Here is a 27,977-nt window from a genome sequence, read left to right on the forward strand (position 1 = left end):
ATTGAGTTGACTGCTTGGTGGTGTTGGAAAAAATACACATTGGACATACTCTGAGAAAAGCTCGTAGAGGTCATGTAGCCAATCCCCTCCATTGAACAAAGAACCCAAGTCTAGGGGATGTTAAGGTGATGTGTTTTGTCCTCCCAACTAGAAGGTGAGCTCCCTTAAGGCAAGGCTGGTGCTTTATCTTCTTTGTCCCCAAGGGTCGTGCCTGGCACAGAGTAGGAACAATTCACAAAGCTGCTTGTCTTCCAAAGTTCTTTCATTTTCATGATCTGAAGACAGGGAAGATCCTGCACAGCCCTGTTGAGGTGGGCAGGGCAGGTACCTTCCATTTTGGAAGTAAAATAACTTAGGTTCACACATATTAAGGCCTGACAAGAGCCGGGACTAGAACGCAGGTTTCCTGATTCTCGGCTACAGCATCTAGTTCCTCGCGCGTTTGGTAAATAATGGCGAATTTGATCAAGTCAAGCCAACTGTTGAGCACTTTTGAGTACATCTGGCGCTAGTTGACGAAGGCTCCATCACACATCCCTGTACCTGCATGGAAGGAAGAAGAAGGTACGGCGCTAAGCCCAGAGGCTGTGGTCAGGATACCTGACCACAAGGTCCGACCCTGGCAGGGCTCTTAACGCCAGAAAAAAAAAGAGACCCGCCCTGAGCCCGCCGCGCAAGCGCAGTGGCGTAAAAGGAGGAAACCACGCCCCTCCCAGGCTCTGGGTGCACACGCGCAGCGTCGTGGGGGCGTGGCAGCGCAGCACGCTCCGCCCTGGGCCGACGTTGACGGAGAGGAGCGCGGTTTCAAATTCAGCCACGTTCCATTGTGATTGCTCTGGGGCCGGGCCTCGGCGAGGCAGTCCTGCTGGCGAAGAGGGTGAGCGCAGTACTGCGTGGTGACACAGCTGCGGACGAGGAGGAGCGAGATGAGAAAGGGCAGACTCCGCTGGAAACGCAAATAGGGCGGAGGGGGCGGTGCTGTGTGGAAAGGGGCGGGGCGAGTCTTGAGCGGGAAAACTTTCCAGGGCTTGGGGGCGGGGCAAGCATTTGATTGACAGGCAAGGAACCAATGCAGGGGGATGGGGAGGCCGGCGGGGGCGGGACCTGCAGGTGAACTGGAGCGGTGCTTGGAGGAGTAGCTGGCACGCAGGAGGGGCTCTCAGGGCGCCCGGCTATGCTGTGCGCTCCTCCTGGAGTGTCTGACGTACTGCTCACTACCGTGCTGTGAGTGTTCGCTGTTACCCAGCTCTCTTCTACAGATGAGGAAACTGAGGCCTAGGGATATTAACTTAAGGAAGAATACAGCTGGGATCCCAAACTGGGCAGTCTGAGCCCCTACTGCTGGCGGCCCTGCCCTGCCGCCCTTCGGGGAACCAGGGCGGAGCAGGGTCCAGTCAGGAGCGCCGGGTTGTTGGAGGAAGAGTCATGAAAGTGGCAGTAAAGGCCGGGACATGGCGGGCTTTTCCTGCGCAGTGCGGCGCTGGGGGCGGAGGCGGGGGTCCCGGCCGGGCCTCTGCTGTGTGAGCCTAAGGCCTTTGCGGAGCCTGCCGGCAGGAGAAATCTACGACAGCGGTGTCGGTCTGCACAGACTGACCGAGAAGCTTGATTTCTCAGTTTCAGCAGCCGGGACCAGGGTGCCGGCCTGCCTGGCGGGGGCGCCTGCTTGCTGTGTCCTCACGTGGCCGAGCTCGCTCCCGTGTATCAGGGCGCCGGTCCTTATAGAGATGAGGCCCCGTCTAATGACTGCGTTCACTCTTTTCCTCTGTAGTTAGTTTAGTCTTTCCTGAAAGTCCTGTCTCCACCCGCGGGCCCACCCCGCCCCGTCCATTAGGCTTTAACGCGTGGACTCGGGGAGGGCGACCCAGTCCAGTCTGCAGCAAAAGTTACACCCGAGTAAATAACGAGTGGTAGTTGGAGAGTGGAGGAAGCGAACGCTTCGTCCTGCTGCGGCCCTGCGGCTTCCGCGGCGCCCCCGCCGTCGGGGCGCTGGAGTGGCCGTGCGGCGCGTGCCTCGGCGCTGCGGGAGCCCGGGGAGGGCTGTGCGGGGCGCGTGGTCGTCCTCCACACGGCCGAGCTGGAGGAGCAGACACACCGACGTCCTTAGCAGCGCTGAGTGCATCCGTTATTCATGGCTCATCTAACCCTTCTTCAAGTTACGGCTTAGCTTGTGCTGCTTCTAGGGTAGTGAGATCCACAGGGAAGGGAAATAACGATTGCTTTTGTTCTGTCTCCTTTCGAGTTGTCATGCTAAAGTTTGGCAACCGGTCTTTTCGCCCTCGTTGGCCTGGTGGGAGGAAGCGGGCTGAAAGACAGAGCTCAGGGGCTTGGAGGTCTGGCAGGTGTGTGTTCAGACCTTGCTGGACCTCCTCTCCCTACACCTTTGAAGAACAGAAACCCCCTGCAGCCCGTGTCAAGCTGGCTATTCATTCATTCATCCGACTTTTGTTGCATACCTTCTAGGTGCCAAAGCACCTGTCCTGAGTGCTAGGGGCAGTGAAGAACAAGCCAGGCAAGGTTCCTCCTTTTTGCAGCTTATATTCCAGTGAGGGAGGACAGTAAGTAAAATAAGTTCAGATAGTGCTAAGAGCTATGAAGAAATTGAGTACAGGGTAGGGAGATAAAAGAGTGAGTTAAAGCAGAGTGGCGTGTATGTGTGTGTGTTTGAGCGGGGGCATGCGGGTGGTATGTGACCACTATAGGGTGGCGGATAGAGAGAGAGAGGCTTCTCTGAGGAGGTGAGCTGCATCCTAAGTATTGAGGACTCGTCATTCCCCAGGCGGGAGGGGGACAGCACGTGCAAGGCCCGAGCTGATTAGATTAGGCTGAGCCCCTCAGCAGACCGTCTGAAGGCTGACCAGTGCTCTTTCTTGAGGAGATGCTGATGAGATTTTTCTCTTGGGATTTACAACGAGGAAACATGAAAAGAATTTTCCTTTGGCGCTAGGAGCTGAAGCTAAAAGGTAGAGGTGGCTGAAGAGGCCATGTGCCGGCTGAAGTTTGGGTAATGAGAGGCTGAGAGTAAGGAAGCAGAGCAAGTACTGGCTCCATCCGGCACGTGACTGAGGAGGAGAATGGAAATCCATGGGTATTGACTTGCTGGCGAGGCTCCTGGAGCTGTCTTGAAATCTGAACTACTTTGTACTTCTAGTCTGCAAGACGTCCCGCTCTGTCACCAGCTTCGGTTCTTGGTTTTTCTGGATCGTCTCAATTCGTAATCTCTCAATATGTATCTTTTCAGTAAATCTCTCTTCGACTTATGCTAGTTATCTCCTGCAGCCAGGTGAATTTGACTAAAACAGAGCCATGTGGACCGGGGTTTGGATCCCTGGTTCTCCTCTTACTAGCTGAGACTTTGAACAATTCTTTAATTTCTGTAAGCATCAGTAGCCAATAACCGTATCCTTACAGCGTCATACAGATGAAATGAGGTGATAAAAGGGCCTGGAGAGTGTAGAGTGCATAGGAGGTGCGCGGAATTGGTTCCTTCTTCTTCCCCGCGGGTTTTAATGGGTTTCGATCACCTGCCTCCCTCTCAGTGTTGAATTGTCCTCGTTCTTGTAAGTCACCCCCCTTACAGTTTCCCCTCCACCTCGCCTGTCATTTTAACTGGAACTGAGGAACATCGTGGCAGCTACCTTCGCCTCATAAGTGATTGACACTGTCACGAGTCTTATCGAGGCCAGTTACATAGCAAAGATGTAACTGGGTTTTAGATTTATTAATATTTGTGCTTAGAAGAGATAGGCCTGCTAAACAGCTTGAAGCAGTGACTTCCAATGAGAGAGTGTGGGAACCAGGATGGGAGAGTCAGTCCTCCAAATGGTGATTAGAGGAGAAAGGGTATGCAAAAGCTCTCAGAGAAGTTAGGTTCAGAAGAGGAGAGAAAAGATGAGACGACGCAGCAGAGCAGTTTCTCTTAGACCTTGGCCTGGCAGGGAAGAGAAACGCTGAGGGCTCAGTGTTGGGAAGCTCTTCCCGCCAGGGCTGGGTCCCTGTCAAGGGAGCTCTCCCAGTCTGGAGCCAGACAGGAAGCTCTAATTTCTTGAGGCTGAAAAAGTTTTAGGAGGCAGCTCTGGTTTGTACTGGAAATGGAGGCGAGGGTGAACTAAGAAGCCAGCTAAAGCTGTCTGTAAAAGTGGGATGTATGCGTTCAACTGTGCCATGTGGAAAAGCAGTCCTTGGACTTCTCTGCCTCTGTGTTGTGACTTTGCAGGCCTTCACAATAGGGTAAAGTGAAGCAGTTTTGTCCTGCAAAGGCTGCATTGTGAGATGTGAGGGAAGAATGCTGCAGAAGTAATTACAAGCAACAACTTCAGTCCCGGAGCACAGGTCTTGGAGAGGAAAGCTCCAACGCTCTCTGGAGGCCTTAGGAAGGTGTCCAGGCAGCAAAGGCATCCTGGGTCAAGTGGCAGGGGGTTTCTGTCTGGGAGCTTTCCCGGGCTACATTCTGCTACAGCCGTCTTTTTTTTCCCTCCTAGGACCATGGCTAATAAAACCCCAGAAGTTGGTGACATCCATTTCCCTTTTCCCTTCACACCGTATTCCATCCAGAAGGACTTCATGGCAGAGCTATACCAAGTGTTGGAGGCTGGCAAGATTGGGATATTTGAGAGTCCAACCGGCACTGTAAGTATGAATCGTCGGGCCCAAGAAGGGTCTTGGGAGCCCTGATTACAACAAATTAGGGGCAGCTTAGCATGCTTGTTTGCTTGTGCAGAGATTTTCATGGTGTGACGTTGGGCAAAGTAGTTCTGTCAGTTTATCTTTCTGAGTGCTAGGCACTTCGCTCTGTTAAGTTGTTAAACACAGCCCCAGGGTCTGAGAAGAGTTAGGTAAATGCAAATGAGAATTTGAGTGACAGTGGAAACCATGACCCATAGCGCTGAAACTTCTCAGATTTCTCAGGCACACAATTACTGCCATGTTGAGCAACATAGAAATTACTTTGGTTTATTCAAAGATTAAACATACTGGTTTGGTCTCCAGGAATTAGGTTACTGAGTGCTGGAGGGGTCCAATCAAGGGCCTCTAATTCCTTCCTGGCCTGGAATGAGGGAGGATTTACTACAGGCCGGCCATTGAGGATTATTCTGGCTGTGCTGACCCGTTTCCACTTCTCTTGTGCACTTTATTACCTTTTCTAGCAAGTACTGTGTGAGAGTGAAATACGCATGTTGACGTGAAGGTACCGCAGCGAAGCTGGGCCTCCTGGAGGATAAGGACCTTGTGCTCCTCACCTCTGTCCCTGTCATTTAGCAGAGCTTGGCAGGTTTGGCCCAGAGGAAGCTCTTAATACGCGTGTGTTGAGCGAGTGAATAAAAGAAAGTGACTTGTCCCTATTCTCTCACTTGCTGATGGAAGCGTGTCACTCTCTCTGAAGATGACACGGTCTCATGGGACAGAAGAGTGCAGACTGGAGTACTCCATTGTCCCATTTTGTTCTTTCATATACAGTGAGTGGGAGGGAATAAGTCCTGCCAGTTAACAAAATGTGGGTGATGAATATAACATGCAGAGTGTTTTGTGCTTTAAATAGTATTCTACTAGCCTTCTTACCTTCCATTTAAACCCAGGGCAACATGACTTCTTCCCCTACCAACCCACTGAAATATTTTTGAGGGTCAGTAATGACTTCCCAGTTAACAGATTCTGATATTTCGGGTCCTTACCCGACCACTCTGTAACTTGTGTTCTTGTTGAACATATCCTCCTCCTTTGTTTAAAGTAATATACGAATTTTCTTTTTTAAACTTTACTCTTTTTTTTTGTTTTAAGATTTTATTTTTCCTTCTTCTCCCCAAAGCCCCCCGGTACATAGTTGTATCTATTTTTAGTTATGGGTCCCTCCAGTTGTGGCATGTGGGACGCTGCCTCAGCATGGCCTGATGAGCGGTGCCATGCCTGCACCCAGGATCCGAACCTGCGAAACCCTGGGCTGCTGAAGCGGAGCGTGTGAACTTAACACTCGGCCATGGGGCCGGCCCCACAAAATTTAATCAAAGAATAATGCATGTTATTTAAAAAGTCTAATTTATCAAACTTGGTTCCTTGGGAAGCACTTTTAATTCTTTTAACTGTTTCTTAAGAAATATGCTTGTATAGCATGTTTTGAAATTATAAGCTTATGTTGCTATTTCTTGGTTTATTGATTTTAATCACTGGTACCTTTCCCTATTGGTAGATAAGATACAGCTTTCTTATCGTCTCTTTTCTCACCCTCTCCCCATCCTCCCAATGTATATATTAAAAGTTTTAGTCTCTGCTAAGTCAGTATGCTATGATTATTTTTTTCTTGAACAATTTTTTTGTTTTTCTAGAATTATTAATTGCCTCTTAAAAGTTTTAGTTTTTACTATACCTGTGCCAGTTCCTCTCACACCATCCAGTGGTCTCCCGATACGATATTCCATACATAAAATTACTGCCTTGGGCTGCCATAACAAAATATCATAGACTGGGTGGCTTAAACGACAGGAATTTATTTTCTCACAGTTCTGGAGGCCGGGAAGTCCAAGATCAAGTTTTCAACAGGCTCTGGTTTCTGGTGAGGACTCTTCTTGGCTTGCAGACGGCTGCCTTCTCTCTGTGTCCTCACGTGGCGGGGAGAAAGAGATCTTTGATGTGTCTGCTCCTTTTATAAGGATGCCGGTTCTAGCAGAATCAGCGCTCCCTGTTATGACCTCATTTAACTTAATCACATCTTAAAGGCCCTTTCTCCAGTACAGTCACATGGTGGGTGGGTTAGGGTTTCAACATATGAATTTTGCGGAGACGCAGTTCAGTCCATAGTGATTATCAATTCCATTTTACCCCGGACACTTCCTTCTTGAAGCCCTCCATCCTTTTGCTCTAATCTGAATGAGGCGCTCCTTAGACCTACTTCACAGCTATCGTCCTGGATTTCCCTTCTCTCCTTTAAAAAAAATAGCTTTATTAAGTATAATTGATGTATAATAAAATGTACCCCTCTTAAGCCTACGAGTTCAATGTTTGGACGTAAGGAAACACTCATGACCACCACCACAATCAAGATGCAAAACATTTCCATTGCCCCAAACAGTTCCTTGTGCCTCTTGGCAGTGGGTCCTTGCTGCTGTTCCCCCACTGCCACCCCACCTCACTCCAGTCCCTGGCAGTCATTGACCCACTTTCTGTTCCTGTAGATTCATTTTATCTGTCTAGAATTTCCTGGTGCTCTTTTGTGTCTGGCTTCTTTTGCTCAGCCAGCCTAATATTTTTAGGATTCGTCCATGTTGTTATGTGTATTCTTTCCTCATTTTTTCTGTGTTGGATTCTCTGTTTCCTGGATTCCGTTTCTTCTTGGTTCACTTCCTTGTTTTGGTAGAGAATGTTCCTGAGAAGAGTTGTGTAGGAGGTAAGTATTTGAGACTTTACTGGTCTGAAAAGATATTGATTCTACCTTTTCACTTGATTGATATTGATGGTTTGGTTGGGTATATAATTCTAGCTTCAAAACAATCTTCCTTCACGATTGCCCGTCTAGTTTCATTGACGCTATTGAGAAGTCCAGCGGCAGTTCGCACCTTAGTCCTTCGTGAGCTGACCCCACCCCACCCTCCAGAGAGCCCACAACCTTGTCTTTGCTCCTTGTGTTCTGAAGTCTCGTGTCGATGGGCCTGGTGTGCGTGTGGTTAATTCCTTGTGCCGGCCTTTCCATCTGGGCTGCCACCTTTCAGTTCTGAGACATTTTCTTGTATTTGATAGTAATCTTCCTGTGCTCCCATTCATTGGGTTTTGGACTCCCTGGTTAATCCTGTAATTATGTTTTCTTCTAATTGCCCATCTCTTTGGGCACCCTGGTTTGTTTTTTATTTTAAATTCTACTTTCTTGAGATTTCTTTTAACTTTATTGCCCAGTCTTTCTATTCAGTTTATTTCTGCTATCATATCTTTAATATTTAAGAACTTGTTCTTATTCTCTGATTTCTCTCAAGATTTTAATTTCTTTAATGATTTTTTATTGCGGTATAATTTACATATAACATTATATAAGTTTCAGATGTACAACAAAATGATTCAATATTTGTATACATTGTGAAATGATCACACCAGTAAGTCTAGTTAATATCCATCACTGTATAGTTACAAATTTTTTTTCGTTGTATGAGAACTTTTCAGATTTACTCTCTTAGTAACTTTCAAATATGCAATACAGTGTTATTAACTGTAGTCACCAGGCTGTACATTACACCACCAGGACTTATTTATTTTATAACTAGAAGTTTGTACCTTTTGACCACCTCACCCAATTTGCCCTCCCCTCAACTCGGCAACTATCAATCTGTTCTCTGTATCTGTGAGCTCGCTTTTTTTTAGATTCCACGTATAATTGAGATCATATGGTATTTGTCTTTCTTCGTCTGACTTATTTCACTTAGCGTAATGCCCTCAAGATCCATCCATGTTGTCGCAAAAAGCGAGATTTCCTTCTTTTTTTTTTTTTCTCTGACTTTTAAAAATAGCATCCTGTTTTTGTTTCATGGAAATAACTGTCTGAGACTATCAATTATAGTAGTATTTTGAAGCTTTTTCCCAGGGTTGTGTGTTTTGTTGGAAGCTTTTCCTTGGATGTCTGGCTGTCTTCTGTTGGGGTTCAAGAAAAAGCCACTACAAGAATGAGTGAAAGGCCTGTGGTGCAGCCTGGCTTGGGGACTGAGGGGCTGGGCCTCTCTTGGGGCCACCAGTTGTCAGTGTCAGTAGGATTTTCCTGGAACCATTCAGTGTTTCCAGAGAGGGCTCCATTAAACTCTTGCCTCATGGATCCAAGCCTGACAGCCAGTGTTCCTGAGGGTGTCCTGGGGAGGTGGCCTCAGCTGTAGTCTTTCACTTAATGCCCTGCTCTCAGCCCGGCCCTCTCTCCCCTCTTCACTTGACCTGTTCTCTCTGGGGCTCTCCTGGCTCACCTCCCCCAGAGAATAAACTTTCTGTCTTCTTTGAGGAGTGGGATGCAACCTGGGGATCTAATCATTCTTTAAAAGAATTTCAGTTAATCCCTTGGTTTGCAGCACCATGCCGCAGCCCTGCAGGTTTTGGGGTGTTTCTGTGGGGGAACTGGGAGATCTCCGAGGGCCGCTAGGCTCAGTGTCCTTTACTCTGCTAAGTCTGTTCCATTTCTCTGCTTTCCGTTACTATCACTTCTTCCACTTTCTTTATGGCTGTAAGCCTCTTTATTCCTTTAGTGTAATTTTAGCGTTTTTGGAAGAGGACAGACGAGCACGTGTTCTTTCTACCTCGTTTACCTGAAGGCGCGTCTCCTCCCTCCTCTCTTTTTCCGTCTCAGCCCTCTGCCCATCCCGTGCATCCTCTTCCTCTGCTCAGCCCTTCATGGTTGGCCTCTTCTCCTTGTTGTGTGCCTCAGTTACCCTTCACACTCTGATGTCTTCTAAGTCCCACCCCAATAGAGCTCTTTCTCTTGTTGTTGGATGCTCTGCGATCCCCCCTAGGTTAAGCAGGCTCGGAGAGCTCACTGCCTGGACCAGAGGTGTTGTCCCCTCCAGAGACTCACCGGAGCTGAATCGCCCTTTGGACACCAGCAGCAACTGCCCTGTGAACCTCACTGTGGGAGCTTCTCTAGAAGGACTGTGTTAATCTGCTTGGGCTGCCATAACAGAGTCCCACAACAGAAATTCATTCTCTCAGTGTCACCTTCTGAGACACTGGGGTTTAGGACTTTGAATTTTTGGGGGGGACAGTTCAACCCATAACAAGGACCCACAGGGAAAATTCTAGTCTTTAAGTCAAGAATTGTGTTCTCCAGGGTGATGGGTTTGCTTTAAAAGATTTTGAACGCTGGGAGTCACAGGACTGATGGTGTTCTTTCTGCACACTGGCTGCATTGAAGTGTAGAGCCAAATGTGGCTTTCTCTCAGCAGGTAGACAGGATTTTATGTATGCGTCACTTGGCCTTAATTCTTTTTTGGGGCTATTATTTAATTTCTCACCTTCTTCTAATTATGTTAACTTGTAGTACTTATATGTAACCTGATGAGCCACTGTAAATACTTTTAGGAACGGTGTGCTGTGTAATTAAATACATAGCTTCATTATCTTCTCCCTTTTTCCTATTTTTCCTGGCTACTCTCTCGCTAATTCCTCCCTTTCTTTCCCAGGCTGGTCTTCAAGCACACTTTCCTATAGAAAGTCAGACCTTCCTTGTAGGCTTTATTAAAATGGGAAAGCTTGTTTGGGAAGCTTTGTTTTCTGTTCTGTATTTCTGAAAACGTTTTCCTTCCTATAGGGAAAATCCCTAAGTCTTATTTGTGGGGCCCTTTCCTGGCTCCGTGACTTTGAAGAGAAGAAACGTCAACAGGAGGCTCGTCTCCTTGAAACGGGAACTCTTCTCTTAAATGTCGGGAAGGACCAGCCCTCGTCTCTCTCATCCTCCTGCCAAGAGACCCCAGATATCCTGAGGCCTGCTGGGGAACCTGACTGGGTTGCTCAGTTCGTGCAGAAGAAGGAAGAAAGAGACTTGGTGGACCGCCTCCAGGTAGGATCCGGGGGGAATGATTATGATTTGGGGTTGATGCTGAGATTGACGTGTCATATGTGCTCTGCCTTTGCTCTTCTGTTGGCTTTCTTGAATCAGTGGTGCACACTTGCTTTTTCTTTCTTTCTTCCTCCCTTCCTCCCTACCTCCCTCCCTCCCTCTTTCCTTCCTTCCTTCCTTCCCTCCCTCCCTCCCTCTCCCCCCCACCGATCTAACATCTGCGCCAGTGGTCCTCTACTTTGTCTGTGGGATGCCACCACAGTGTGGCTTGACGAGCTGTGTGTGGGTCTGTGCCCAGGATCCAAACCTGAGAATCCCGGGCTGCCAAAGGGGAGCGCATGAACTTAACCACTAAGCCACCAGGCCAGCACCCCTTACTGTCTTTTTTAAGCTGATGTCAACAGGCCTTCTCTAGACAAGGGGTTGGTCAAGGTTCCCATTCATTACCCATCTGGGAAAGGAACCTCACTGTTGCTATTGGCAACATGGTTCAGCAGCTGGAAGCTCAGTTAAGGAATGAATTTGATTGAGGGTGTGTGGCTTTGGGAGGGAGAACACAGACTTCCTGCAGTGAGTGGCGAGGCTAGGACCTGTCGAGCTTCAGGGCCTGGTGATGAGATGCTTTAGCACCCTGAGTGTGGGCCTGGAGATGGAGAACTGCCCTGTGTGAAGAGGCCCTGGGCTGAGCGCCCCAGACTCTTGAAGAAAGGCCCGGTTTGGGGCTTCCTACAGGAGTTTCCTTTATGGCCACTTCCTCTTTAGGAGGAGCGGGTTAGGAGGAGAAAGCGAGAAGAACGCCTGCGGCAGATCCGCCACAATGCACAGCTCAAGCATGCAGCCAAGCGCGTGGTGAGTGTCCTCTCCTGGAGTGGCCGGGATGTTGTCCAGGCAGTGTCATGTGGCTTGGTCCTCGTAGTGTCTCTTCTTTGGGGAGTGGCCCAGACCTCAGTGTCCTCTCCCTGACCCCCACTGGCTAAATTCTCCACCACTCTGAGGCTGCCTCCAGCAAGGAGGTGGGGGCACCAGTACTGAGATATCTTTGCTTTTCCCATCTGCAATGCTTCCCCATCTGCAATGCTGTATACAGAGACAAGAAGAAGAAGAAACTGAGCGCCTCCTCCGCCTCAGCCGAGAGATGCTGGCAGGGGGACCAGGGGCGGAGCAGCTAGAGCAGCTAACTGGGGAGGAGGAGCTGGTCCTCGCAGAGTACGAGAGTGATGAGGAGAAAGGAACAGCTAGTGGGTAAGACAGCACTTCCTCACCCACTGCCCTGCCCAGGTCTGCATGGGGGCTCCCAGGGAGGCAGCTCCTTCCCTTGTGCCCAGAGAGGGGCAGGCTTCTTTGTCACTCTGAGGCATCTGAAGGGATGGAATGCTGGCCACCTGCCCCTTTCTCTCAGCCAGGCTCCTCCTTAAGGTGCATAAATGATGATGACGGTGAAAGCCAGCCTCCTCTCTATGCGGGGCACTTCACAAGTATCAACTCTGTTATCCTCACCAATGATATTTGTGTCTCCACTGTACGCTCAAGGAAACCGCGGCCCAGAAAGATGCTCTGTCTTGGCCGAGGCCATGAGGCCAGGAAGGGGAGCTGAGACTTGAACCCAACTGGTTTGCCTCTAGATCTCATGCTCGCAGCCACTAAACCAAATGGTGTAAAGTTTATGACATAAACCATCAAGGTATCCTTAGCCGAGTTTTTCTTTTCATCTTAAGGCTTCTGTTGGCCCAGATGTCTAGGTTTTTAATTTATGGGCCATAACCTCCTGGGTGGGCTAGAAAACCCGGGAGAGAACACCTAGGATCCCTGGACCACACTGCCCATCATGAGGGCCTCCTTTCTCATTCACGCTGTAGTTTCACAAATGCCCTTGGGTGTCTGCTCCAGGTGTGGCACATTGCCAGAGGCTGTGGGTATCGAGCTGAATAAGACAGACATGAGCCCTGCCCTCAGAGAGCTTGCATTTAGTGGAGGGAGCAGACAGTAAGCGTGAAGACAGATAGCCTTATTGGAATTAGCACATTTACCTATGAGGGAAATAAAACAGGATAAAGTGGGTAGAGTAGGGGCTGCACCTCCAGGTAGAGAAGTCAGGAGGGACCCTCCGAGGAGGTGACATTTGAGCCAAGACCTGAAGGATGAGAAGGAGCCATCATGAAAGACCTGGGAGAAGAGAGTTCTAGTCAGAGGCCTGCGAGTGTGGTGGTCTGGAAACAGAAGCGGGTTTGGTGTGTTTGAAGGACAGAAAGAAGGCCTAGGTGCCAAGCAGAGTGGATGAGGAAGAGAGAGAAAGAAGAGGCCGAAGATGAGGCAGCTGTCAGTTTCTTTGGACCTCATGGGCCACCCAGGGGTTTGGCTGCTGGTCTCAGGGAGGCTGTGGGAAGTTTCATGCAGGGGAGTGATGTGATCTGATTTGGGCATTAAAAGCTCATTACAGCCTTGAAGTTCAGTGGTTCTTCCCCAAAGGCATGAGTGCTCCTACAGATCATCCCTCTCAGGCCGCCAGTTTGGAATAAGTCTTTCTGGCTCCTCAAAAGATGACTCCAGGTCCCATGTGTCCCATGTTCTCGTTGACACCCTGTGTGTCTGGAGTGTAACTCCAAGGCCTGAAACCCTCCGTCAGCTGTCTCCTGAAGGATGAATCCACACTCCTTCAGTCTGTCTGCCAAGCACCTTCGAACTTGGCTGCCACCTCTAACTTCACACCCAGCGTCCCAGCTTTATTGAGATATAATTGACATACAACATTGCATAAGTTTAAGGTGTACAACGTGATGATTTGATATATGTATACGTTGCAGAATGATCACCACGATAAAGTTAGTTAATACATCCATCACCTTAGTTACCATTTGTGTGCACGTGTGCACGCATGCATGTGTGTGTGTCTGGTGAGAACTTTTGAGATCTACTCTTAGCAACTTTCAAGTACACAGTAGACTGCTGGTAATTATAGTGGTCGTACTGCACATTGTACATTAGACCCCCAGAACTTATTCATCCTATAGCTGCAAGTTTTTACCCTTTGACCACTTCCACTCATTCCCCCTCGCCACCTCAGCTGCCACCAATCTACTCTGTTTCTACAAGTTTGGGTTTTTAGATTCCACACATGAGATCATACAGCGTTTGTCTTTCTCTGACTTATTTCACTTAGCGTAATGCCCTCAAGGTTCATCTATATTGTCGCAAATGTCAGGATTTCCTTCTTTTTTATGACTGAATGATATTCCACTGTTTGTGTATGTGTGTATATATATATATATATATATCTGCATATATACACACGTAGATACCACATTTTGTTTATCTGTTCATCTGTCATTGGACACTTAGGTTGTTTCCATGTCTTGGCTATTGTGAATAATGCTGCAATGAACATGGGGACTCACCTGTCTCTTTGAGAGAGTGATTTCGTTTCCTTCGCATAAATACCCAGAAATGGGATTGCTGGATCATATGGTAGTTCTACTTTTAATTTTTTGAGGAACCTCCATACTAGTTTCCATAGTGGCTGCACCAGTTTGTTCCCACCAAGAGTGCACCAGGGTTCCCTTTTCTCCACATCCTTGCCAGCATTTATTAGCTCTTATCTTTTTGTGTGTGTGTGTGACGAAGATTGGCCCTGAGCTAACGTCTATTGCCAATCTTCTTCTTTTTTTGCTTGAGTAAGATTAGCACTGAGCTAACATCTGTGCCAATCTTCCTCTATTTTGTATGTGTAATGCTGCCACAACATGGCTTAAGGAGTGGTGTCTAGGTCCACACCTGGGATCCGAACCCATGAACCCTGGGCCGCCTAAGCGGAGGGTGTGAACTTAACCACTGCACCACTGGGCTGGCCCCTCTTGTCTTTTTGATAATAACCATCCTAACAGGTGTGAGGTGATTTCTCATTGTGCTTTTGATTTGCGTTTCCCTGGATGATTAGTGATGTTGAGCATCTTTCCATGAACCTGTTGGCCATTTGTGTCTTCTTTGGAAAAATGTCCATTTGAGTCCTTTGTCCATTTTTTTAATTGGATTATTTGATATTTTGCTGTTGAGTTGTAGGAGTTCTTTATATGTTTTATATTAACCCCATATCATATCTGTTGTTTGCAAATATTTTCTCCCATTCCGTAGGTTGCCTTTTCATTTTGTTGGTTTCTTTGCTGTGTAGAAGCTTTTTAGTTTGATGTAGTCCCACTTGTTTATTTTTGCTTTTGTTGCTTGTATTTTTAGTGTCATATCCAAAAAAAGCACTGCGAAGATCAGTGTCAGAGAGCTTTTTCCTTATGTTTTATTCTGGGAGTTTTATGGTTTCAGGTCTTAGATTTAAGTCTTTCACCCATTTGTAGTTAACTTTTGTGAATGGTATAGGTATCCACTTTCATTCTTTTGCATGTGACTATCCCATTTTCCCGGCACCATTTATTGAAGAGACTGTCTTTTCCCCATTGAGTATTCTTGGCTGCCTTGAAACATTAGTTGATCATATATGCATGGGTTTATTTCTGGGCTCTCAATTCTGTTCCATTGGTCTATGTGTCTGTTTTTATGCTAGAACCATACTGTTTTGATTAGTATAGCTTTGAGATCCAGCTTTGTTCTTCTTTCTCAAGATTTCTTTGGCTATTCAATCTTTGGTGGTTTAATTTCATTTTTAGGATTGTTTCTTCTACTTCTATAAAAAATACCATTGGAATCTTGATAGAGATTTTATTGAATATAGATGGCTTTGGGTAGTATGGACTCTTTTGGCAATATTAATTCTTTCAATCTAAGAACATAGGATATCTTTCCATTTATTTGTATCTTCTTTCTTCAGTTTCTTTCATCAGTATCTTATAGTTTTCAGCGTACAGATCTTTCATCTCCTTGGTTAAATTTACCCCTAAGTATTTTATTGTTCTTGATGCTAAAATAAATGGGATTGTTTTCTTTATTTCTTTTTCAGATAGTCCATTGTTACTATATAGAAATGCAACTGATTTTTATACGTTGATTTTGTATCCTGCAACTTTACTGAGTTTGCTTATTAGTTCTAACAGGTTTTTGGTGAAATCTTTAGGGTTTTCTATATGTGAAATCATGTCATGAACACACAATTTTACTTCTTTCTTTCTGATTCAGATGTTTTCTATTTCTTTTTCTTTCCTGATTGCTCTGGCTAGGACTTCTCGTACTATGTTGAGTGGAGTGGTGAGAGTAGGCATCCTTGTCTTGTTCCTGATCTTAGAGGAAATTCCCTCAGCATTTCACCATTGAGTATGATGTTAGCTGTGGGCTTGTCGTATGTGGCCTTTATCGTGTTGAGGTACATTTCTTCAATACCCAATATGTGGAGAGTTTTTATCATGAGAGGATGTGAATTTTATCAAATGCTTTTTCTGTGTCTGTTGAGATGGTCATATGGTTTTTGTTTCATTCTGTTAATGTGGTATCTCACATTTGTTGATTTGCATACGTTGAACCATCCTTGCATCCCAGGGATAAATCCACCTGATCGTGGTGTATGATCCTTTTAATGTGATGTTGAATTCAGTTTGCTAGTATTTCTTTGAGGATTTTTGTGTCTATATTCATCAGGGACATTGGCCTGTAGTTTCCTTTTCTTATAGTGTTCTTATCTGGCTCTGATATCAGAGTAATGCTAGCCTTGTGAAATGTGTTTGGGAGTGTTCCCTTCTCTTCAGTTTTCTGGAAGAATTTGAGAAAGATTGGCGTATTTCTTTAAATATTAGTAGAATTCACCAGTGAAACCATCTGTCCCTGGGCTTTTCTTTGTTGGTGTTCAGTGCCTGCCCTTAAGCACAGATTTCAGGACCTGGCAAAACTAAAACTTTTGACTGCGCCCAGGGCTGAGATGTCCGGACTGCTCCATGCATTCTGCCCTGTGAAGACAGGGCTTTCCCACCTGCCTCCAAGAGTGCTTGCCTGCTCTTCCGCTTCTGTTCTAGAGTCCCTTGGGGACAAGATAAAGAGCGTGAGTGGAGTTGGTGAATATTAGAGAAACAGAGTGCTCCTTTGGGTCTGGGAGGAGCCATTAATCCTGCAGAGGAGCCTCTACAGCGTCCAATGCCCTGGCATTTCAAGAGAGACACAAGCCCCTCTGAGGGCACAACCAATTAGGAATACAAAATTTCTGCTTTTCATTTCTTCTCACATCTAGCTCCTCACCTAGATCCCGCTCAGTTTGTTTGCCATGTGGCACGTGATCTAAACCCAGGCCTCTCAGACACAGCTGACCGAGCAATTCCTTATTGGCCAGGAAGCCACCCCTATAAATAATTCCTCTTCTCATAGCCTAAGGTGATTAATTGCATTTCTGTTTTTTTAAAAAAAAAATTGAATTGCTAGCTGAACAAAAATGATCCATATTTTGGCCCTGTAGGTAGAGTGTATCTGTAAAAGAATTTTGTGTTTTCTAAGGAGCCAAGGCTAGTAAGGTTGATAAACATTCAGCCGTGTAATGCAGAGTTGGCCTTCCTCCCAGCCCCCCAGTGCTGATGGGCTCTGAATTCGTTTCTAGAAAGGGCAGACTGAGGCACTGAGAAGAGGTTTGTTTGGTCCTGAGCGCCAGCATCTTTTATTCACTCAGTCCACTCCAGGTGGGAGCCCTGGTGCTCCACAGAAACAAGACACACCCGGTCCTGCCTGTGGACTTGACAGTCTGCAGGGGGAGACAGACCAAGAATAAGTGATTTGGAATGAGATGGGTATTACAAAGAACAGGTGCCGGGGCTGTGGCCGTGTGTCACAGGGCAGCTGAGCCTACCAAGGGAGGGCGAGGAAGGATGCCCAGAGAGGGTGATGCTCATGTGGAGATCTCAAGGTTGACTAGGAGTTGGCTAGGTCAAGGGAGATGAGGGGAGGGGGCATTCTGGCAAGGAGAAGCGTGTGTCCGAGGCTCTGAGGTGGTAAAGAGCCAAGCTCTCTGGGAACTGAGAGAAGTCCAGTTTGCTGGAGGGTGGACAGTGAGGGGAGAGCAGCCTTCGGAGACAGACAGTGGAACAGAGCCTGGGCTTTGGGGATGCGGTGTGCCTTTCTCCTCTCTCTGCTGCGGGCAGTGGGCGGGGTTGGTGTTAGCATGGGCGACTGACCGAGCGGGCAAGCGAGCACCTGCTGCTGTGCTGGAACCTCGTTGCTGGGATGCTTGTCTGTTTCCTTCTGGCTCAGAGCTCAGACCTCACTTCTGTTGGCCTCTGAGGAAAAGGAGGGCTAGTTGCTGGTGTGTGGTAGATGCTCAGTAAACGTGTTTTCAGTTGCTGCGTTTGCTGAGAGGACTGTTTCTTCTGTCTTTTTTTTTTTGCTTCTTCAGAGTAGATAAGGATGAGGATGACCTGGAGGAAGAACATGTAACTAAGGTAAGACGCTGTGTCCTGGGATTCTCTTGTGATTTGTCCCGAGTCCAGGGCTCCATCCCCGGGAGAATGCAAGAGTCCCTCTGGCTGCTTCTCATCCTCTCGTCGATGAAGAGCCTCCAACTCACTGACTCTGTGGCTCTGCAGACCCAGACCTTGCTGTCAGGTGCTCACTTGGCGGGTTGGGCTGGGCCCCCGGGAGACCTCTCTGGGGGGCGATGCCTGGGCTTATGTGCCCCAGGGCATCGAGGAGCAGCCATTCTGGGCCAAGGACTGATGGTTTCTCCTCCACTGGGGCGTGGAAGGTGAGGGGCAGGCCAGAGCAGGAGCACTCTGCCCTCTGGACCTCTGATGGCATGTCCCTGTCTTCCTTTGCCTGTGTTTTCACTTTTTGGAGTGCTGTGAGGTACCTGTGGTTCTGGCACCTCTCACATTTAAAAACATTTGGTTTCATTTATGTAAGACTTTTGTTCTCTCTGTTGAAATTAAGATTCCCCCCTCCATTTGTTTCTTTTCCCCTCCTCTTGTAAACTGTAGAGGAGTACAGAGAGACAGAGAGTTCAGCTAGACGCCTCCCGCCCCACTACCCGCCCGTCTTCCATGTCTTTGGGAGACGTGTGTGGAACCCCCCTGCCCCCGCACGCTCCTTAGAGTGTTGAGAATCTTTTCCATCTCAAGAGTCACCGCTGAGGGGAAGCGCCTTTCCTGAGATGATCGAGCCCTCCCTGCAGGGGGGTTGGAGACTGAGGGTGCCTCTGGGGAGGAGCCCCATCTTGTGGGTGTTCTCCTGCACGTCTGGTGCTGAGGGTGGGGCAGGGACTCCCTTGGCCCTGCATTGGCTGAGATCTGCTATGGGATGGAGCCACCTTGCTTTAGGTTTGAGTATTTGTGGCCACTCTCCCTGTTCTGAGCCCCTAGGCCCTGGCGTTTCTTGCCTTGCAGAGAGTATTTGGAGATGCTACAGTCTCCTGAGATCCCTCTTATCCTCTGAGCAGATTTATTACTGTAGTCGGACGCACTCCCAGCTGGCCCAGTTTGTGCACGAGGTGCAGAAGAGCCCCTTTGGTAAGGACACCCGGCTCGTCTCCCTCGGCTCTCGGCAGGTAAACGGGGTGTGTCAGCCCAGGTGTGTGCTGCTCCCTTCCCTCGGCCTCTGCCTTCCTCCTGCAGGCACAGGGACATGATGGGAGGTCAGCCCCTTCCCTGGCCTTGCCGGTCCTTGGAAGGGAACAAAGAGGAGGGCTGGGCTGGGCAGGCCCGGGGGCTCACTGTATGGCATTTAGCCAGCACTGTTTCTTTGCCTTTTTACCTCCTCTGTCTTGTAGAACCTTTGTGTAAACGAAGACGTGAGACACCTGGGCTCTGTGCAGCTCATCAACGACCGTTGCGTGGAGATGCAGAGAAACAAGCACGGTAGCACCCACCCTGAGCTGTGGAGAGCCTTGGGGACCGTTGCGTAGCCTCGGGCAGTGCTGGGAAAGAGTGGGTGGCAGGGACACAGGAACTAAAGACATGTCTTCAGTGGAAATGAAGGCAGAGCAGACCCCTGGTTCCTGCCGAAAGACGCCCTCCTGGGCAAAGGCGTCTTGTTTCCTGGGTCACTGTCTTGTCCAAAACCCTGGCTTTGAGATGATTTTTTAGGCTTTTTCTAGAGGACACAAAGTGAAATACCAGCATGTTGTGATGAGACCCTAATAAGCAGTACTTGGAAAGGTTTTGCAGCCCCCGGCCCATGGAGTCTTGACATTACACACCTGCTCCTGGCCCCATAGACAGTTACCATTCTCTCTGCCTTTGCTGCCTCCCCGCCCCGCCCCGCTTGTGCCCCCCTCAGAGAGGAAGAGCGAAGCTGAGGAAGAGAAGCCCAAGAAGAGAAGGCAGGAGCCACGGGCCACTTGCCCCTTCTACAACTACGAGCAGCTGCAGCTCCTCCGGGACGAGGTGCTGGTGGAGGTGAAGGACATTGAGCAGTTGGTGACCCTGGGGAAGGAAGCTCACGCCTGTCCCTATTACGGGAGCCGGTTCGCCATTCCAGCAGCCCAGGTGAAGACCTGGAGGGTTGGGCAGTAGCTCTTGGCTCTGACTGCAGACTGGGCCACAGGGAATTCGTCGCTCCTCTTTCAATTCAGGAGGATGCCATCAGCTGTGGTTGGACTGACCGACGCACGGCGTGCAGATGACACGTAACCACTCTCCTAGTACAGAGGGTGGGAGGAAGCTCCAGGTCCCTGGCCCTGGGCTGCAGGGACAGTTGGCATTATTGAGGGACAGCAGATTAGAGCCAGGAAGGAACGTGCATTCCTAGTGAAACCACGGGAGGGGATGCCAGGGCAGAAACTGAGGAATGCGGTAAGGGAGCTACAGGACGTGGCTCTGTTTCCAAATGGCCTCTCAGAGTGACTGTCCAGCCGCACCTACCTGTGGCGTACGAGAATACCATCTTCTCTAGACTTCCCATATTGAGTGCTATCTTGAAACAGAAAGAAAAACTGCTAATTTGACAGGTCAAAAATGGTATCATTGTTATTTGGTGGGTATGATTTCACTGTTTGCTTGCTACTTCCTTAATTTGAGTGACTTTTGGAAGTAGAATATCATTCGTGGAGAATTCTGTATAATCAAGAAAAGATTTAAGTAGATTTTAAAAGGTGCAGGGAACTATGTTAGTAATAACATTTACACGGCATTAAATGCTCGTCAGTCTGTTACCTTGAACCCTGTGGGGGTGCTCCCAGGGGAACTCCGGAGCCCTCCCAGTCTCGCCGCCGTCTCACGCCCTTCCCCGGTCTGCTTGCCACAGTGCCAGATCAGTGCTGCCGACACTTGTGTGCAGATATAGGAGATATCCTGGAATTCTTATGATCTTGACTCTGTGAGGCACTTTCACCTCATTTTTGCTCTTAGGGGATCCCGCTGAAATAGCTAAGGCGGGGATTCTCCGTATTTTACACGCGGGGACCCTGGGGCCCTGAAAGGGGACATGATTTATCTGTTTTCTCACAGCAAGTGAGTGATGGAGCCAGTATGAAAACCTGGGCCTGAAGGTTCCACTTTTCTGGATTTTCACTTCATCAGTATTTTAACTGGAAAATTGTCTTAACAATGTAGCACCTAAAAAATTTACAGTGCTTTTATTTTTGTTACCCTGACCTCCACTCCTTAACCCTCATTTGAGATAGAGTTTATCAAGCCCATTTTGCAGATGAGGAAACCAAGGCTCAGAGTGGTTAAGTGACTTTCTCAGAGTCATACAGCTGGGAAGTGGCAGTTCCAGGGCTGCTTTCTGGTATGCCAGTGGTTTTCACAGTGTTTTGAGGAAGCTTGGGTGGCTCAGGGGCTACCTTGGGGGCATGGGTGAGGCTCAGCAGCAGGGCTTCCACTCTCATCCCCACTCCCACCCTTGGTTCAGTCAGAAGTCAGATTGGCTCCTCTTTTGTCTGTTTCATATATTTGATGTTCCACAGTAAACTGAGGGAAGGGTCTCTTGCTAAAAGCACATTGCTGTGTTACAGCTTCTCTCTTGAAGGTCCCTACACGTGTTCTGGGCAGAAAGTGAAACTGTTCACACCAGAAACTTAGAGTAGGCTGGGCAAGCCTGCTGCGGGAGGGAGTCCTGGCCCTGCTCAGGCAGCTGCCATCTCCTCCTGCCAGCTGGTGGTGCTGCCCTACCAGATGCTGTTGCACGCGGCCACCCGGCAGGCCGCAGGGATCCGGCTGCAGGGCCAGGTGGTGGTCATCGACGAGGCACACAACCTGATCGACACCATCACAGGCATCCACAGTGCGGAGGTCAGCGGCTCGCAGGTGGGTCGGCCTCTTCCTATCTGGGCCAGGGCCTGTCATGGGGCAGAGAGACCCAGAATTCCCCCAGAGGTGGGGCTGGGTAGAGGATGCACCGAGTCAAGGCAGTGGCCTCGTCAGAGGCTGACGCTGGCTTTCCAGCAGATCTTAGAACTATGGGGACCCAGCTTAGGCAAGGTGGCATGTTTCTTTGCTCTTCACTAGCCTGTGTCTTCTTGAGTCCCTCCAGCCCAGGATGCTACCAGTTAGTTCTCCATAACCCAGGATGATGGGATGAGAGAAGCAGGGGTCCTCATGTGGTTGGATGTTGTTATTAATATTGTCTTGAGGGATGCTCAAGATTTCTGAAAGCACTATTTTATTAGCTATTATGTGCCATCCACCACACGAGGCATCTCTAATCTTCATGCTGACTCTACATTGGGCTGCTGTTTCTGTTTTACATTGAGAACTCAGAGATTCAGAGAGATCTAAGCAGAATGCCTAAGGGCACACAGCTACTAAGTGTGGAGCTGGAATTTGACATTGATTTCTGACCCTGCAGCCCACATGATATCCGATCACTTCAACTGACCAACACCTGGGTTGACCTTAGGCCAGGATGTGATGGTTACTTTGAACCATCACTCTTCATAGAGAACACATCTTTTCCTAGCCCAGTAAAAACGAGCAGAGAGATTCATCTTGCTTTTTCCCCTGACCCACAGAGGACACTGTAGCAGAACTTACTTTCCCCTGTCTCAGCTCCCACCAGCCTAAGGGGCTTTGAACACATACCTTTTGTCTGTACCCAGCCCCACTTTTCACCTTGATTGCCTCCTGTGTGTCCTGGGTTGGCATTTTCTAGGCATAATATAAGATGTCTCTGGCATAGCCCTAGGCTGCTTGCCCAGAGCCTGGTCTACCTTCACACCCATTCTCTGTTCTCTCCCCAGCTCTGCCAGGCCCATTCCCAGTTGCTCCAATATATGGAACGATACGGGTGAGAGCCTGCCTCCTGAGAGGGAAGGGGAAATCCCGCTCTGCCTTGGTGCCCTGAGTCAGCCTCCGAGCGGACACACTTGGGTTGCCGCCTCTGACCAGGCTCGGTGCAGGGCTGACCAATGCGCTCTCCACCTTCTGGTTCATCGTGGCATGTACCTGCCGTGGGCTGAGGATGCTTGGGACAGGACAGCCGGCTGTGAAGGCCTGGGGCAATAGCCAGCCTTTTCTGTGGGTCTCGTGACCCAGTTTGAGAGACATCAGACAGAAAGGCCTCAGCTTGGGGCACTCGGAAGGGAAGTTGCTGTTGGCATCCCACCACTTGCCATCTGTTGGTTTTTCCTCAGGAGGCGTTTGAAGGCCAAGAACCTGATGTACATCAAGCAGATCCTGTATCTGCTGGAGAAGTTTGTGACCGTGCTGGGTGGTGAGCACCGTCCTGCCTGGAGCCCCTACCTGCTGAGCCTACCCCTCGGGGCACCTGGGTTTCCTGTGTCTCAGGAATTGTCTTGGCCATTGATCTAGAAAATTCTTCTTAGGGCTTAGTTGAATTGTCTGAACTTAGATCTTTTTTTTAGAATCCTAGTTTATTTACCACTGTTCTGAATCCTTTTTATTTTGCCAGATGCTACTGCACAGGTGGTGGTAGTAATAATAGTAGGAATGTGTGACATTTTATCTAGCAGTGCAGTCCTCTGGTGTGCTCCTCTGAGGATGGCAGCACTCATTGATAGACCAGTCAGCTAAAGCTTGGAGCAGAGACCTGACCTGCCTGTGGTTCATGAGCCACAAGAGGGACTAGACTCTTGCAGCTCCGGACCCCATACTTGCATTATCCTGTGCCACATACCCTTTCCTTTACCGTACAGCAGTCCCTTTAAAGCTTTCATAGAGGCCAGCAGGGAATTTTTCTGGAGGAATTTTGTCTCACATTGGTCCTCTTCACTTCCATCTCTGCCTTGCCACTGGTCACCATACAACCTGGGCATGTCCTGCCTGCACCTGCATAAAGTGGGGTGGTCACTGCCCTGCCTCCTTAGAGGATGTATGAGAAGAATGAAATCACAAGGCTATAGGCTCCACATGCAAACCTGTGGGTTAGATTTTGGGGCTCCCTGAATTTCCTGTCCTCCCACTGGGTTCTTTGGCAAAGATCTATTCAAAGGTGAATGCTCTTATTTGATGAGTACAGTGTGGAGTGTGAGAAGGTGGTGGTTCTCTAGGGGACCACCATCCTGACCTGTTTGAATTCTCTTTTTTAGGGAACATTAAGCAAAATCCCCACAGCCAGCGCCTCTCGCAGACAGGTGAGAGGGCTGCCTTCAGAAGCCCAGAGCTGGCTTGAGCCGGTTCTGAGCTTCCCTTGGGGACCTGCATGCCATGGTCTTCATAGCAAGGACTCCAGCCTTTCGTTTGTGTACCCTTAGGGACAGAGCTGAAGACCATCAATGACTTTCTCTTTCTGAGCCAGATCGACAACATCAACCTGTTCAAGGTAGAGGTTTTCACCTTTCTCTGTTAGCCATCACGTTCCCTTCTGATCACCACCTGCGGACAGATGCTATGTCAAGACTAGGGAAGGAATAAAAAGTAATTCCTCCTGTCCTCAGACAGTCTAGAGGTCCCGGGATCCACAGCATGGATGTATGTAGTTATTTCACCTTTAAACACAGCAACGTGTCAGCAAGAAAAAAGTAGTCCATCTAGGTTGAAGGGTCGTAGGAATTGGGGAGAGAAGGTCCCTTTCTTTGTACCCAACAAGTACAGATAGAGACCCCCCAGGTCCTCCTCAAGACTCCATCTCTGCCGGCACAGTCTTCCCCCTGGGCTTGTGGACAGAGCAGGAAGTTGGTTTTGTGAGCATGACCCTGCTGTGAGGCTGAGGTGGGCCCTTCTCATGACTGCAGCCTTAGCTCTTTGCTTGCTCCAGGCCTATGTATTCGGTGCTCTCCCAGATGGGGGACAGCCACTGTGGCTTGACTCAACCCTAGTGAATCTAGTTTACTAATGATACTGAGCGCTCATTGTGTTCAAGGCAGTGCGGCAGGTTCTGTGACTAAGGTAGGATGTCCCATCACCATTCTAAAGCGAAGGAGCCCGCGGCTCGGCGAGGTCACCTCAGGAAGACGATGCACACAGGCCACACACGAGGGGGCCAGCGTGTGCACCCAGCTGTGGGGACTGGAGACCTGCTTTCTTTCCATCCTGCCCTGCCTTTTTTCTTCAAACCAGCTTGCCCCAATTCACTCCTCTTGGTCCCGTCACTGCCATTCCGTATGAGATGTGCTCGCAGTCTGAGTTGTCTGATTCCTCTCCCCCTCTGTGTCCTGCATGCATGCAGTGGCCAGGCCCACAGCCTGACAGAGCTCTTGAATTCACCCCCCGTTAATTCCCACAGCTCCTACTTCACTGCAGGCTTCACTACTTTTTCCTCTTGCCTCCTTTCTGGTGTCCTGATTTCATTCTTTTTCGCTTCTAATGTCTTTTACGAACTACACTCTAGCGAGTCTTAATTGAAGGATATCACTCTTTTCAGAAATCTTTAAAGTCTCCAAACTCATTGTCTTGCATATGAAGCTCTGCAGGTTGTGCACACTAACTAAACTACTCCACATGACCCCGAACGAGCCCCGAGCTTTACCTCCATTGTGCTTTGCTCATAGGACTTTTTTAAACGAATTCTTAATCCTTCAAGGTCCAGTTTAGGTGCTGTCACGTTGAAGGAAAGCAGAGGGGACGTAACCGTCACCTTTAGAGAGGGTCAGAGCCATGCACACATGGTTATGAGGAGGCCGTGTCCATGTGGCTTGGCAGAGTCCATCTCGTAGGAGAAGCACCGTGTTGTGCGTGGGGACAGTGGGAGAAGAGTGACCTCAGGAAGGAGGTTGACATGGTTGTCCACAAGGAGGCTTTGGGCTCCTCAGGATGTGGCGGTGAATCATGCTTCTTGGGGTTTTGGAAGGGGGTTGTCTTTTTTTCCAGCTTGATTAATGTTTACGAGTGCCCGCAGCTGGGTTTGGTTTTGCAGGTGCAGCGATACTGTGAGAAGAGCATGGTCAGCAGAAAGGTACCTACTCCCCTTTCGGAGCCTGGGAGGAATCCAGCAGCCCTGCTTGCTGCCCTCACAGTGCCTTTCTCTCTCCTGCCCTTTGGAAATTCCAGAGTCACCTTTGTTTCCATTCTCCTTATAGTTGAGCAGCTTTGCTGGGGTGGGGAGGGAGTGCCAGGATGCCTGGTGGTGGGGGTAAGCTGTGGGCTGTCTGGGGTCCGGCTTTAGACTAGAAGCCTCTAGTCCATCGTACCCTCCCTCTCGCTGCTGCTGCCCTCATTCCTCTCCATTGCTCTCTCATCTCTGTCCCAGCTCTTTGGCTTCACAGAAAAGTATGGAGCAGTCCTCGCACCCTCCAGGGAGCAACCCAGACTGGCTGGGTTCCAACAGTTCCTGCAGAGCCTGCAGCCTGAAGTGACAAAGAGTGAGTCAGGAGGGTGAGAGACTGGGCTGCAGGCCCTGGGCGAGAACATTCCTTCCTCACACATGGACTCATCTCCCTGCAGAATGGCTTTAGTGCAACTGCGGGGAGGCCCTCCCCCTCGTCCGTGGTCTCAGACCCTCTTCGTCCTTCTGTTCTGTGCAGCTCCTGCAGCCCCTGTAGAGGAGGGGGAGGCCAGGGTACTGCGGCCTTCTTCCCCACTGATGCACATCGAAGGCTTCCTTGCAGCTCTCACCACTGCCAACCAGGACGGCAGGGTCATCCTGAGCCGCCAAGGTAACCCAGGAAGGAGCTGGCCTGGAGCCGGGGAGCCAGAGTGGGAAAGGTTCTTTACTTCTATCCTGGCACCTCCCTGGGTTAGGATGAAGAAGCAGGGTGGTGATAACTGGCCTTCTGTGACCTGGGCGGGAGCCGGAGGTGGCAAGGACGGATGCGGGTCGTCTTGGGCAAGGTTACAAGAGAAGCCATGTAGCTGGTGGTTGAGGCTAAGTGGGGTTTGGTTTGAGTCTTGGTTCTATCACCTGCAAGCTACATGACTTGGACCAGTTTTATCTCTCTGAACCTCAGACTCCTTGTGTGAAAAGGAAGATAATAGTGCTGTCTACCTCAGGGTGGTCCTAGAGGACATTGTCCTGGGATCTGATTTAAAGAGAAAGTGATATCTCTTATGCCTTCTGATGGTCCCAGCTGGAGATCCCCTTTGCCTCAGACTGATAGAAGTCTTTGTTGGGCCAGCATCTGCCCCCTTCTCATGTAACCATCTCTTCTCTGTCTTTTTTTCAGGCAGCCTCAGTCAGAGCAGCCTCAAATTCTTGCTCCTGAATCCAGCTGTGCCGTTTGCCCAGGTGGTGAAGGAATGCCGGGCCGTGGTCATTGCAGGAGGTACCATGCAGCCGGTAAGGTGCCAGACCCAGCCTCTTGCTCCCCAGGTACTGGGATGGGACAGGGACGGGGGATGCAGCGTCAGGCTTCTTCCCCATTCCTTGGGTCCCCAAGCCAGAAAGAGGTCGGCTTGAGTGGGCCAAGCAGCAGCCACTAGGTGGCATTGCTCTACTGTCTCACTGCCCAGGCCCTTTGGCCCGGGTCGGGGCGGTCAGAGGTCACTGCTGCTGCTCTGGCATTTCTGTAGCCACAGGAGCACACTGCTCCCTTAGAAAGCCATTCTGGAATTTCAGACCCTCATTTCGGTGCCTCAGTGCCCTTTCCTTCCTGTACCCACCATAGATACAACCTTCTCTCTCTTTTATAAATTTAAGTTTTAATATATTGTGTTTAGAAAAGTATTATATTTTCATTGTAGAAAGCAGAGACAGGCAAAAACGGGAAAAACAAAAGATCAGAATTCTGCCAACAAAAGATTGATTTTGGTGTATATTATAATAGTCTTTGTATGCATAATTTTTACAAATATACATGCCATATTTTTAAATTTTATTTATTTATTTATTTTTAAAGATTGGCACCTGAGCTAACATCTGTTGCCAGTCTTCTTTTTTTCCCCCTTCTTCTTCTCCCCAAAGCCCCCCAGTACATAGTTATATATTCTAGCTGAAGGTCCTTCTAGTTGTGGCATGTGGGACGCCACCTCAGTGTTGCCTGATGAGCTGTGCCATGTCCGCGCCCAGGATCCAAACCCGCGAAACCCTGGACCACTGAAGTGGAGTGCACAAACTTAATCCCTCAGCTACAGGGCCAGGCCCACATGCTGTATTTTAAAAGCAAAAATGTGGTACTGTGTCTACATGCTGCTGTTATAATTTGCTTTTCTCACTCAGCAACAAAACGATGTAAACATTTTTCCTCATCAGCAAATACGCATCTATTCCGCCATACTCTGGCTGTACTTGGTTG

At 49.0% G+C, this 27,977-nt stretch overlaps 1 protein-coding gene across 2 annotated transcripts in view; it reads left to right on the forward strand.

Annotated features, from left to right (window-relative positions):
• The first annotated feature begins 1,104 nt into the window (after window positions 1–1,104).
• Window positions 1,105–27,977, forward strand: part of DDX11 (DEAD/H-box helicase 11) — a 32,349-nt gene continuing 5,476 nt past the window's right edge. For both annotated transcript variants that reach the window (XR_006885117.1, XM_046638654.1), the window contains exons 1-18: window positions 1,105–1,224; window positions 4,479–4,626; window positions 10,259–10,507; window positions 11,270–11,356; window positions 11,595–11,749; window positions 17,811–17,856; window positions 18,849–18,956; window positions 19,179–19,266; window positions 19,688–19,896; window positions 21,505–21,657; window positions 22,590–22,636; window positions 22,983–23,062; window positions 23,898–23,942; window positions 24,063–24,130; window positions 25,664–25,702; window positions 25,997–26,108; window positions 26,271–26,402; window positions 26,910–27,022. Coding sequence is in view for 1 of the 2 variants with exons in the window: in XM_046638654.1 (XP_046494610.1) it covers window positions 1,175–1,224; window positions 4,479–4,626; window positions 10,259–10,507; window positions 11,270–11,356; window positions 11,595–11,749; window positions 17,811–17,856; window positions 18,849–18,956; window positions 19,179–19,266; window positions 19,688–19,896; window positions 21,505–21,657; window positions 22,590–22,636; window positions 22,983–23,062; window positions 23,898–23,942; window positions 24,063–24,130; window positions 25,664–25,702; window positions 25,997–26,108; window positions 26,271–26,402; window positions 26,910–27,022 (1,929 nt within the window). In the remaining variant the exon portion in view is untranslated. The remainder of the gene's footprint in view (window positions 1,225–4,478; window positions 4,627–10,258; window positions 10,508–11,269; window positions 11,357–11,594; window positions 11,750–17,810; window positions 17,857–18,848; window positions 18,957–19,178; window positions 19,267–19,687; window positions 19,897–21,504; window positions 21,658–22,589; window positions 22,637–22,982; window positions 23,063–23,897; window positions 23,943–24,062; window positions 24,131–25,663; window positions 25,703–25,996; window positions 26,109–26,270; window positions 26,403–26,909; window positions 27,023–27,977) is intronic.

Source organism: Equus quagga, chromosome 1 (genome assembly GCF_021613505.1).
Source record: "Equus quagga isolate Etosha38 chromosome 1, UCLA_HA_Equagga_1.0, whole genome shotgun sequence".
Taxonomy (NCBI): Eukaryota; Metazoa; Chordata; class Mammalia; order Perissodactyla; family Equidae; genus Equus; species Equus quagga.